At 39.4% G+C, this 13,569-nt stretch overlaps 2 protein-coding genes across 10 annotated transcripts in view; one reads left to right on the top strand and one right to left on the bottom strand.

The window, feature by feature from the left end:
• The window catches only part of C13H2orf42 (chromosome 13 C2orf42 homolog), a 40,768-nt gene that overhangs the window by 23,181 nt on the left and 4,018 nt on the right, over positions 1 to 13,569 (bottom strand). For 3 of the 9 annotated variants that reach the window (XM_059942448.1, XM_059942457.1, XM_059942449.1), the window contains exons 2-3: positions 5,754 to 6,049; positions 392 to 669 (exon numbers count right to left, since the gene is read on the bottom strand). The exons of 1 other annotated variant lie outside the window; for it this stretch is intronic. The gene's annotated coding sequence lies outside the window, so the exon portion shown is untranslated. The remainder of the gene's footprint in view (positions 1 to 391; positions 670 to 5,753; positions 6,050 to 13,569) is intronic. 5 more of the 9 variants (XM_059942452.1, XM_059942453.1, XM_059942454.1 and 2 more) reach the window with 3 other exon arrangements.
• Positions 3,225 to 3,720, top strand: LOC132376821 (small ubiquitin-related modifier 1-like). Its single transcript, XM_059942684.1, has one exon. The coding sequence runs from the start codon at positions 3,258 to 3,260 to the stop codon at positions 3,561 to 3,563; it is 306 nt and encodes a 101-aa protein (XP_059798667.1). The 5' UTR covers positions 3,225 to 3,257; the 3' UTR covers positions 3,564 to 3,720.

The raw sequence follows: 13,569 nt of genomic DNA, 5'->3' as shown, positions 1-13,569 counted from the left end.
ATGGCATGCGGAACTTTCCTGACCAGGGATCGAACTTGCGCTGCCCCTGCGGTGGAAGCACGGAGTCTTAACCACTGGACCACCAGGGAAGCCCTCTCTCTCTATTTTTTAAGTCCTAATGTAATAACTGAAGCATTTTTCTAGATTCAATCCTATTCTATACAACAACCTAGATTAGTTAACCTACATCTTTTTCTTTTTTTCTTTTTTTGGCCACGCCACGTGTCTTGTGGGGATCCTCAGTGGTGAAAGCACAGAGTCCTAACCAGGGAATTCCCTAGTTAACCTAATCTTTACATGCACAGATGTTTGACTTGAGCAAAGACTGGAGAATGGGAAAGATGAGTTCTTTCCCTTCCACCATTCCCCACAAAACCCAGCCCAATCCTACCTCTATCAGTTGCCAGAGCATCCAGAAAAAGTGTAACCTAAATTCATAAGACCTAAAAGGTGCTTCATTAGTTTGTGATGATCATATAGGACAGACGAAGGCATAATCATGTGCATAGTAAATGACACTGCTTAACTCAAAGTCTTCTGAAGTTTGAGCTCTGTGGTGTAACAATGCAGACATTCTGCCTTCTCCTTCTCAACCAGCCAATGGCAAAGCTCATGTCCAATGTTCCACAGTCAAAGATTCCCACTGCCCTAAGTGGAGACCTTGGCAGTCTATAAGTAAAACAGGAAAAAAATATTAAAGTTATACAAAGACAGAATGATTCTTTCATCCTAGAAAAGGAATCTAAGTCTTTCACAAATACTTGAGAAATATTTGATAGAAATTGTTATGGTTGCTTTATACTTTGAATCTCAAGAAGGTAAAACAGTGTTAATGTCATTACACAGGGAGTTGTCAAGAACACCTAGAGCCATGGTATATAATTGGTTGAACACTCATCCTTCCTAATAGTAATGCACTGCATTTTTAGAGTACTTTATGCTTTTCAAAGTGATTTCACATTCACTATTTCATTTGAACCTCACCATATTAGTATCTTATTTGAGCCAAACAACAATTGCTCTTCAGATGAAAATCAAAAAGTTAAGTAACTTGCCTGAGGCCACCCAGCAAAATCAGCAATGTGGTTTCTACTAACCCAGAGTCTGCTAAAAAGAGTGCGAATCTGTTTTTGATTTCCCCCAATATTATGAAAATTTTCAAACATATAAAAAAATTGAATTATACAGTCAATCTTCATATACCCACCAACTAGATTCTACAATTAACATTTCACTATATTTGCTTTATTACATACCTACCCATCCCTTTCTCCATCTATCAATCCCTTTCATATTTTAATGCCTTTCAATGTAAGTTACAGGTATCAGATCGGCATGCACATTATTAACTAAAGTTTAATATTTTTAATGCTTTTTAGAAAGGTAAATCTGCTTGTGATTTTGAAGTAGGGTGTTAGCTTTGCTTTTCCTCCCTGACCCCAAAGAATGGTCATTTTTTTTTTTTTTTTCCGCTGAGTTGGGTCTTCGTTGTTGCACGCGAGCTTTCTCTAGTTGCGGAGAGTGGGGGCTACTCTTTGTTGTGGTGCGCAGGCTTCGCATTGCGGTGGCTTCTCTCGTTGCGGAGCATGGGCTCTAGGCGTGTGGGCTTCATTAGTTGCAGCACGCGGGCTCAGCAGCTGTGGTGCACGGGCTTAGTTGCTCCGCGGCATGTGGGATCTTCCCGGACCCGGGCTCGAAACTGCATTGGCAGGCGGATTCTTTTTTTTTTTTTAATTTATTTGTTTGTTTGTTTATTTTTTTATGGCCGCGTTGGGTCTTCGTTGCTGCACACTGGCTTTCTCTAGTTGCAGCGAGTGGGGGCTACTCTTTGTTGCGGTGTGCGGGCTTCTCATTGTGGTGGCTTCTCTTGTTGCGGAGCACGGGCTCTAGGCGAGTGGGCTTCAGTAGTTGTGGCACGTGGGCTCGTGGCTCGTCAGGCTCCAGAGTGCAGCCTCAGTAGTTGTGGCACATGGGCTTAGTTGCTCCGCAGCATGTGGGATCTTCCTGGACCAGGGATCAAACCCTTGTCCCCTGCATTGGCAGGCAGATTCTTAACCACTGCGCCACCAGGGAAGTCCCAAGAATGGTCTTGATAAAAGATTCTCCCTTCACATCTTCTATAGTCCACTGATTAACAGACTGGGAAGTACAAATTAAAGAAGCCTAAGAATGCCCACCTTCTCATTGGCTATGAACTAATCCCCCAACTGTAATATCTGCTGAGTGAATAAAGCTTTGTGAAATATGATTTACAGCAGGGTTCTCCACCTTGGCACTACAGACGTGTAGGGCTGGGTAACTCTTTGTTGCGGGGGGCTATCCTATGCATCACAGGATGTTTAGTAGCAACCCGGGTCTCCACCACCAGATGCCAGTAGCAGTCAACACACTTTCCCCAAGTTGTAAAAAAACAAAAATGTCTCCAGATATTGCTAAATGTCCCCCTGGGGGCAAAATCACCTGTTAAAAACCACTGACCTAGAGACATTAGCCTGTTTACACAGCATTTCCTTCTTAGGTCAATAAACTTCTTTGATAGGTATTGTCATTCAGCCAAACATGGGTTCTTAGGAGAAAATGTTCCAAAGTCAATTATCTCTGTGACCAAGTCTTTTAACTTCTGAGCTTCAGATTGTTTTATATATAAATCAATTTTTTAAAAACCTTTTTTATTTTTTATTTTTAATATTTATTTATTTTATTTTGGCCAAGTCGGGTCTTTGTTGTGGCACATGGGATCTTCGTTGTGGCATGTGGGATCTTTCATTGCGGCGCACGGGCTTCTTTCTCGTTATGGCGTTTTCTCTTTTCAAGTTGTGGCGCGGGCTCCAGAGTGCACGGGCTCTGTAGTTTGCGGCACAGCAGGCTCTGTAGTTGAGGCACGCAAGCTCAGTAGTTGTGGCGCGTGGGCTTAGTTGCCCGGTGGCATGTGGGACCTTAGTTCACCGACCAGGGATCGAAGCCACGTCCCCTGCATTGTAAGGCAGATTCTTTACCACTGGACCACGGGGGAAGTCCCATATAATTCAATTTTAAAATTACACTGATGATGATGATGTCATATTATTAAAGTGTAAAAACAGAACAACTTTGCTCGTTAAGGGAGGAATTATTTGCCAGTTATAGTTTATTTTGTAAATAAATCATGTAGAGCCGTGGTGTTGTGCTGTGGGGAAGGGATTTGTAAACCCCAGAGCGAGGTTCTGCCTACCCGAGGCCACTGCTGTGCGGAGACCCTGGGGGAAACCACCGTCACCATGTCTGGCCAGGAGGCAAAACTTTCAACTGAGGACTTGGGGGATAAGAAGGAAGGAGAATATATTAAACTCAAAGTCATCGGACAGGATGGCAGTGAGATTCACTTCAAAGTGAAAATGACAACACATCTCAAGAAACTCAAAGAATCATACTGTCAAAGACAGGGAGTTCCCATGAATTCACTCAGGTTTCTCTTTGAAGGTCAGAGAATTGCTGATAATCACACTCCAAAAGAACTGGGAATGGAGGAAGAAGATGTGATTGAAGTTTATCAGGAACAAACAGGGGGTCGTTCAACAATTTAGATATTTTTATTTTTTTTCTTTTCCCTTAATCCTTTTTTATTTTTAAAAATAGTTCTTTTGTAATGTGGTGTTCAAAACAGAATTGAAAACTGGCACCCCATCTCTTTAGAGCATCTGGTAATTTGAATTCTAGTGCCCATTATTCATTATTGTTTGTTTTCATTGTGCTGATTTTTGGTGATCAAACCTCAGCCCCATTCATATTGCCCTCTCCTTTTTAAAAATTACGTGTGTGCACAGAGAGGCTGCCTTTTCCAGGATTGTGCATTTACAGGCTTGTGATAAATAAGATTGACTAATGCGAGTGTTCATAATGACTTTCCAATTGGCCCTGAAGTTCTAGCATGTGATCGCTTCACTCCTGGACTGTGACTTTCAGTGGGAGATGGAAGTTTTTCAGAGAACTGAACTGTGGAAAAAATGACCTTTCCTTAACTTGAAGCTACTTTTAAAATCTGAGGGTCTGGACCAAAAGAAAAGGAATATCAGGTTGGAGTCAAGGTGACAGAGGTGGTGAAAATAATGACTAACTCCAAAGATGGCTTCACTGAAGAGAAAGCATTTTAAGATGAGAGAAAAATCTTGTCAGAAGATCCCAGAAAAGTTCTAATTTTCATTACCAGTTAAGTTATTCATGCAGAAGTGTATACAGCAGAACGCTGCTCTTTTTGACTTTATTTGTACTTTTTGGCCTGGGATATGGGTTTTCAATGGACATTGTACCAGCTTCATTAAAATAAACAAAATATTTGTAAAAAAATAATAATAATAAAAAAAATAAATCATGTAAATCTATGATCTTTTCAAAAATGCAAATTGAAAAAAATGTTAAAAGACAAGAGTCATCTTACAAAATAACAGTGTAAAAGCAAACTAAAAAGCTAAAGACCCTTTTATGCCCCACTATTATCACTACCACTATCCCCACATGCCCCCCAAAATCCTCACTTTTCAAGAGTAAATACAGTTAACAGGCTGCCATATATCCATCAGATTATTTTCTTTATAAATGAATAAATACATATATGTACGGATGTGGGTTTTTGTTTTTAGAAAAATTGAATTATATTATACTCATTGTTCTGAAGTTTGCCTTCTTAACATTTTTCCACAGATTTCTTCCCATGTCAGCACAAATGGCTTTAACACCATCTTTAGCTGCTGAACAGTAATCTGTAGTGTGAATAGACCATAGTTGAACCAGCTCTACCAGTGGGTTTTTAGTTCTAGACAATGCTGCAATGAACATCCTAAACACTGACCTCAGTACATAGATGCAAATATTTCAGTAGAAAAGATTCTGAACATTGTTTTTAGTTTTCTTAATTTATTGGGTACAGAATAAGATTTTATTGGGAGAAAAAAGTTCTACTTCTAAAAATATTATCATCATTAAATATATCTTATTCATCCTATCTCACTTTCTATACTCAAATACATTCCAGGCAGATAGAATATTCAAATACAAAAGATGGAACTGCTAACGCAGTAGAATAAAAAAAGGAGAGAATATTTTTCTTAAAATATTTTTTAGGGGGCTTCCCTTGTGGCGCAGTGGTTGAGAATCTGCCTGCCGGTGCAGGGGACACGGGTTCGAGCCCTGGTCTGGGAAGATCCCACATGCCGCGGAGCAACTGGGCCCGTGAGCCACAACTACTGAGCCTGAGCGTCTGGAGCCTCTGCTCCGCAACAAGAGAGGCCGCGATAGTGAGAGGTCCGCGCACCGCGATGAAGAGTGGCCCCCACTCGCCGCAACTGGAGAAAGCCCTCGCACAGAAACGAAGACCCAACACAGCCAAAAATAAAAATAATAAATAAATAATAAATAAAAAATTTAAAAAATATATATTTTTTAAGGATATCAGATTGAGGATGGCCTAAATGACACAAAACCCAGAATCCAGAAAATATTAAATATTAAATCCAGAAATGATTAATATTTTCCTATTTATTTCAGTGGGTTTTTTTTAAACTTCTTTATTGAGGTACATTTTACATACAATAAAATTCACCCATTTTAAGTGTACAATTCAATAATATTATAAAATTTATAGAGTTAGGTATTCATCACTACAATTAAGTTTTGGAACACTTCCATCACCCCAGAAAGATCCCTCTTGCCTTCTGGAGTCAATCACCATGCCCACCCTTACGCAATCACTAATCTACTTTCTGTCGCTATAGATTTACCTTTTCTGGACACTTCATATAGATGGAATCATACGATATGTGGCCTTTTATGTCTGCCTTCTTTCATTCAACATGATGTTTTCAAGGTGCGACCACATTGTAGCACATATCAGTACTGCATTCCTTTATATTGCTGAACAGTATTCCATTGTATGGTTATATCATTTTGTTTATCCATTTACCACCTTACAGATACTTGGATTGTTTCCACTTCAGGGCTATCACGAACACTGTCGAGAACATTAACATGCAAGTCTTTGTGTAGACAAATGTCTTCATTTCTCTTGGGTAGATACCTAGAATTAGAATTACTGGGTGGTAGGGTAAGTTTACGTATAAGTTTTTAAGAAACTGCCAAACTGTTTTCCAAAGTGATTGTGCCATTATACATTTGCACCAGCAACATATGAGGGTTCCTTTCTCCATTTCCTGGCCAACATGTGTTACTGTCTCCTTGGTTATAGCCATTTGATTATAGTGGGTGTGAAGTGGTATCTCACTTGGTTTTTATTGCATTTCCCTAATGAATAATGATGTTGGCAAAATTTCATGTGCTTACTTAGCCATATGTCTATCTCTTTGGGGAAATAACTATTCAAATATTTGGCCCATTTAAAAATTATGACTCATTATATTTGATTACCTAAAAATGAAATTTTTCTGCATGGAAAGAAGTACCTTAAACTAAGTCCAAAGATGAAAACAAACTAAGCAACAAAAGCAGTGCAAGACTTGTATGATGAAAATTACAAACCATAATTGAAAGAAATTAAAGACCTAAAAAATGGAAAGACATCTTTTCATGTTCATGAACCAGAAGACTTGATATTGTTAAGAGGCACTATTCCTCAAATTGATCTACAGATACAATGTAATGTATCCCTATCAAAATCCCAGATACCTTTTTTTGCAGAAATTGACAAGATGATCCTAAAATTCATAGGGAAATGCAAGGGACCTGGAAGAGCCAGAACAATCTTGAGAAAGAACAAAGTAGAAGGACTTACACTTCCTGATTGCAAAATTTACTACAAAGCAAATTAAGACAATGTGGACAGAGAAGGACAAATACTGTATTGCATCACTTATATGTAGAACCTAAAAAAGCCAAACTCATAGAAGCAGAATAGAATGGTAGTTGCCAGGGGACTAGGGGATTGGAGAAATGGGGAGATGTTAGTGACAGGGTACAAACTCTTCCAGTTATAAGATGAATAAGTTCTGGGGATCTAAAATACAGCATAGTTATTATAGTTAGCAGTACTGCATTATATACTTGAAAGTTGCTAAGAGTAGATCTTAAATGTTCTTACCACAAACAAGAAATGGTAATTATGTGATGTGATGGAGGCATTAGCTAATGCTATGGTGGTAATCATTTTGCAATATAAGTGTATCACACTTTAAACTTACACAATGTTATATGTCAATTACATCTCAAAAAAGCTGGAGAAAAAAAAGACATTGTGACTTAGACATACAGATATACAAATCAGTGAAAGAGAATTGAGAATTCAAAAGTGAACCCTCACATTTACGGTCAATTGATGTTCAACAAGGACGCCAAGATCATTTAAGGGAAAATGACAGTCCTATCAACAAATGGTGCTGGAACAACTGAATAGCCACCTGCAAAAAAATGAAGTTGGACCCCTGCCTCACACTGTATATAAAAATTAACAAAGTGGATCATAGACATCAATGTAAGAGCTAAAACTCTTAGGAAGAAACACAGGCATAAATCTTCATGACTGGGACTTCCTTGGTGATCCAGTGGGGAGGACTCCACGCTCCCAATGTGGGGGGCCTGGGTTCAATCCCTGGTTGGGGAACTAGATCCTGCATACATGCCACAACTGGGAGTTCGCATGCCACAACTAAAAACAGTGCCACAACTAAAAGATCCCGCATGCCAAAGTGAAGACCCTGCATGCCGTACCTGACACCCAGCGTAGCCAAAATAAATAAACAAATAAATAAATATTTTTTAAAAATATAAATAAATAAACAAATAAATCTTGTGACCTTGGATTAGGCAATGGTCTCTTAGATATAACACCAAAAGCATAAGTGACAAAAGAAAAAAAATGGAAAAATTGGTCTTCATCAAAATTAAAAACATTTGTGCTTCAAAGGACACATCAAGGAAGTGAAAAGATAGGGACTTCCCTGGTGGCACCGTGGTTAAGAATCTGCCTGCCAATGCAGGGGACATGGGTTTGATCCCTGGTCTGGGAAGATCCCACATGCCATGGAACAACTAATCCCGTGCGCCGCAACTACTGAGCACAAGCACCACAACTACTGAAGCCCGCACACTCTAGGGCCCACATGCCGCAACTACCGAGCCTGTGTGCTGCAATTACTGAAGCCTGTGTGCCTAGAGCCTATGCTCCAAAACAAGAGAAGCGTCCGCAATGAGAAGCCTGTGCATTGACAACAAAGAGTAGCCCCCGCTCGCCACAACTAGAGAAAGCCCGCACGCAGTAATGAAGACGTAAGGCAACCAAAAAATAAATAAAATTAAAAAAAAAAAAAGGAAACTGAAAAGATAACCTACAGAATGGGAGAAAATATTTGCAGTCATATATATGATAAGGGACTTATAAGTTAACAACAAAAAGACAAATAACCCAATTTAAAAATGGGCCAATGAGACTCCCCCTTGTGAGAGCACCAGATTCACAACTAACTGCTGAACAATCATCGACAGGAAGACACTGGAACTCACCAAAAAGGATACCCCACATCCAAAGACAAAGGAGAAGCCACAATGAGACGGCAGGAGGGGCACAATCACAGTAAAATCAAATCCCGTAACTGCTGGGTGGGCGACTCACAAACTGGAGAACACTTATACCACAGAAGTCCACCAACTGGAGTGAAGGTTCTCAGCCCCACGTCAGGGTTCCCAACCAGGGAGTCTGGCAACGGGAGGAGGAATTCCTAGAGAATCAGACTTTGAAGGCTAATGGGATTTGATTGCAGGACTTTGACAGGACTGGGAAAACAGAGACTCCACTCTTGGAGGGCACACACAAAGTAGTGTGAGCGTCAGGACCCATGGGAAGGAACAGTGACCCCATAGGAGACTGAACCAGACCTACCTGCTAGTGTTGGAGGGTCTCCTGCTGAGGTGGGAGGTGGCTGTGGCTCACCGTGAGGACAAGGACACTGGCAGCAGAAGTTCTGGGAAGTACTCCTTGGTGTGAGCCCTCCCAGAGTCTGCCCATTAGCCCCACCAAAGAGCCCGGGTAGGCTCCAGTGTCGGGTCGCCTCAGGCCAAACAACCAACAGGGAGGGAACCCAGCCCCACCTATTAGCAGACAAGCGGATTAAAGTTTTACTGAGCTCTGTCCACCAGAGCAACACCCAGCTCTACCCACCACCAGTCCCTTCCATTAGGAAACTTGCACAAGCCTCTTAGATAGCTTCATCCAACAGAGGGCAGACAGTAGAAGCAAGAAGAACTACAATCCTGCAGCCTGTGGAACAAAACCCACATTCACAGAAAGATAGACAAGATGAAAAGGCAGAGGGCTATGTACCAGATGAAGGAACAAGACAAAACCCCAGAAAAACAGCTAATTGAAGTGGAGATAGGCAACCTTCAAGAAAAAGAATTCAGAATAATGATAGTGAAGATGATCCCGGAACTCGGAAAAAGAATGGACGCAAAGAACGAGAAGATGCAAGAAATGTTTAACAAAGACCTAGAAGAATTAAAGAACAAACACCAGAAGAATTAAAGAACAAACAAACAGAGATGAACAATACAATAACTGAAATGAAAAATACACTAGAAGGAATCAATAGCAGAATAACTGAGGCAGAAGAATGGATAAGTGACCTGGAAGACAGAATGGTGGAATTCACTGCCACGGAACAGAATAAAGAAAAAAGAATGCAAAGAAATGAAGACAGCCTAAGAGATCTCTGGGACAACATTAAACGCAACAACATTCGCATTATAGGGGTCCCAGAAGGAGAAGAGAGAGAGAAAGGACCTGAGAAAATATTTGAAGAGATTATAGTCGAAAATTTCCCTAACATGGGAAAGGAAATAGCCACCCAAGTCCAGGAAGTGCAGAGAGTACCAGGCAGGATAAATCCAAGGAGAAACACGCCGAGACAAATAGTCATCAAACTGACAAAAATTAAAGACAAAGAAAAATTATTGAAAGCAACAAGGGAAAAACAACAAATAACATACAAGGGAACTCCCATATGGTTAACAGCTGATTTCTCAGCAGAAACTCTACAAGCCAGAAGGGAGTGGCATGATATATTTAAAGTGATGAAAGGGAAGAACCTACAACTAAGATTACTCTACCCGGCAAAGATCTCATTCAGATTCGACAGAGAAGCTAAGAGAATTCAGCACCACCAAACTAGCTCTACAACAAATGCTAAAGGAACTTCTCTAAGTGGGAAACACAAGAGAAGAAAAGGACCTACAAAAACAAACCCATAACAATTAAGAAAATGGTAATAGGAACATACATATCAATAATTACCTTAGGGCTTCCCTGGTGGTGCAGTGGTTGAGAATCTGCCTGCTAATGCAGGGGACACGGGATCGAGCCCTGGTCTGGGAAGATCCCACATGCCGTGGAGCAACTAGGCCCGTGAGCCACAACTACTAAGCCTGCGCGTCTGGAGCCTGTGCTCCGCAACAAGAGAGGCCGCGATAGTGAGAGGCCCGCGCACCGCGATGAAGAGTGGCCCCCGCTTGCCACAACTAGAGAAAGCCCTCACACAGAAACGAAGACCCAACACAGCCAAAAATAAATAAATAAATTTAAAAAAAAATAACAAATGTTCAAAAAAAAAATTACCTTTACCGTGAATGGATTAAATGCTCCAACCAAAAGACACAGGCTCGCTGAATGGATACAAAAACAAGACCCATCTATATGCTGTCTACAAGAGACCCACTTCAGACCTAGGAACACATACAGACTGAAAGTGAGGGGATGGAAAAAGATATTCCATGCAAATGGAAATCAAAAGAAAGCTGGAGTAGCAATACTCATATCAGATAAAATAGACTTTAAAATAAAGAATGTTACAAGAGACAAGGAAGGACACTACATAATGATCAAGGGATCAATCCAAGAAGAAGATATAACAATTATAAATATATATGCACCCAACATAGGAGCACCTCAATATATAAGGCAACAGCTAACAGCTAAAAATAGGAAATCGACAGTAACATAATAATAGTGGGGGACTTTAACACCTCACTTACACCAATGGACAGATCATCCAAACAGAAAATTAATAAAGAAACAGAAGCTTTAAATGACACAATAGACCAGATAGATTTATTTGATATCTATAGGACATTCCATCCAAAAACAGCAGATTACACTTTCTACTCAAGCGCGCATGGAACATTCTCCAGGATAGATCACATCTTGGGTCACAAATCAAGCCTCAGTAAATTTAAGAAAACTGAAATCATATCAAGCATCTTTTCTCACCACAACGTTATGAGATTAGAAATCAATTACAGGGAGAAAAACATGAAAAACATAAATACATGGAGGCTAAACAGTACATTCTAAATAACCAAGAGATCACCGAAGAAATCAAAGAGGAAATCAAGAAATACCTAGAGATAAATTACAACGAAAACACAAAGATCCAAAACCTATGACATGCAGTAAAAGCAGTTCTAAGAGGGAAGTTTATAGCAATACAAGCCTACCTCAAGAAACAAGAAAAATCTCAAATAAACAATCTAACCTTACACCCAAAGGAACTAGAGAAAGAAGAACAGACGAAACCCAAAGTTAGTGGAAGGAAAGAAATCATAAAGATCAGAGCAGAAATAAATGAAACAGAAACAAAGAAAACAATAGCAAAGATCAATAAAACTAAAAGCTGGTTTTTTGAGAAGATAAACAAAATTGATAAACCATTAGCCAGACTCATCAAGAAAAAGAGGGAGAGGACTCAAATCAATAAAATTAGAAATGAAAAAAGAGAAGTTACAACAGACACCGCAGAAATACAAAGCATCCTAAGAGACTACTACAAGCAACTCTATGCCAATAAAATGGACAACCTGGAAGAAATGGACAAATTCTTAGACAGGTATAACCTTCCAAGACTGAACCAGGAAGAAATAGAAAATATGAACAGACCAATCACAAGTAACGAAATTGAAATTGTGATTAAAAATCTTCCAACAAACAACAGTCCAGGACAAGATGCCTTTGCAGGTGAATTTTATCAAACGTTTAGAGAAGAGCTAACACCCACCCTTCTCAAATTCTTCCGAAAAATTGCAGAGGAAGGAACACTCCCAGACTCATTCTATGAGGTCACCATCACCCTGATACCAAAACCAGACAAAGATACTACAAAAAAAGAAAATTACAGACCAATATCACTGATGAATATAGACGCAAAAATCCTCAACAAAATACTAGCAAACAGAATCCAACAGCACATTAAAAAGATCATACACCATGATCAAGTGGGATTTATCCCAGGGATGCAAGGATTCTTCAATATACACAAATCAATCAATGTGATATACCATATTAACAAATTGAAGAATAAAAACCATATGATCATCTCAATAGATGCAGAAAAAGCTTTTGACAAAATTCAACACCCATTTATGATAAAAACTCTCTAGAAAGTGGGCACAGAGGGAACCTACCTCAACATTTTAAAGGCCATATATGACAAACCCACAGCAAACATCATTCTCAATGGTGAAAAACTGAAAGCATTTCCTCTAAGATGAGGAACAAGACAAGGATGTCCACTCTCGCCACTATTATTCAACATAGTTTTGGAAGTCCTAGCCATGGCAATCAGAGAAGAAAAAGAAATAAAAGGAATACAAATTGGAAAAGAAGAAGTAAAACTGTCACTGTTTGCAGATGACATGATACTATACATAGAGAATCCTAAAGATGCTACCAGAAAACTACTAGAGCTAATCAATGAATTTGGTAAAGTTGCAGGATACAAAATTAATGCACAGAAATCTCTTGCATTCCTATACACTAATGATGAAAAATCTGAAAGAGAAATTAAGGAAACACTCCCATTTACCATTGCAACAAAAAGAATAAAATACCTAGGAATAAACCTACCTAGGGAGACAAAAGACCTGTATGCAGAAAACTATAAGACACTGATGAAAGAAATTAAAGATGATACAAACAGGTGGAGAGATATACCATGTTCTTGGATTGGAAGAATCAATATTGTGAAAATGACTATACTACCCAAAGCAATCTACAGATTCAATGCAATCCCTATCGAACTACCAATGGCATTTTTCACAGAACTAGAACAAAAAAATTTCACAATTTGTATGGAAGCACAAAAGACCCCAAATATTTGCAAATGAAGCAACTGACAAAGGATCAATCTCCAAAATATATAAACAGCTCATGCAGCTCAATATTATGAAAACAAACAACCCAATCCAAAAATGGGCAGAAGACCTAAATAGACATTTCTCCAAAGAAGACATACAGATGGCCAAGAAGCACATGAAAAGCTGCTCAACATCACTAATTATTAGAGAAATGCAAACCAAAACTGCAATGAGGTATTACCTCACACCAGTTAGAATGGGCATCATCAGAAAATCTACAAACCACAAATGTTGGAGAGGGTGTGGAGGAAAGGGAACCCTCTTGCACTGTTGATGGGAATGTAAATTGATACAGCCACTATGGAGAGCAGTATGGAGGTTCCTTAAAAAACTAAAAATAGAATTACCATATGACCCAGCAGTCCCACTACTGGGCATATACCCAGAGAAAACCATAATTCAAAA

Source organism: Balaenoptera ricei, chromosome 13 (genome assembly GCF_028023285.1).
Source record: "Balaenoptera ricei isolate mBalRic1 chromosome 13, mBalRic1.hap2, whole genome shotgun sequence".
Taxonomy (NCBI): Eukaryota; Metazoa; Chordata; class Mammalia; order Artiodactyla; family Balaenopteridae; genus Balaenoptera; species Balaenoptera ricei.
This window is presented reverse-complemented; position numbering and strand designations above follow the sequence as displayed.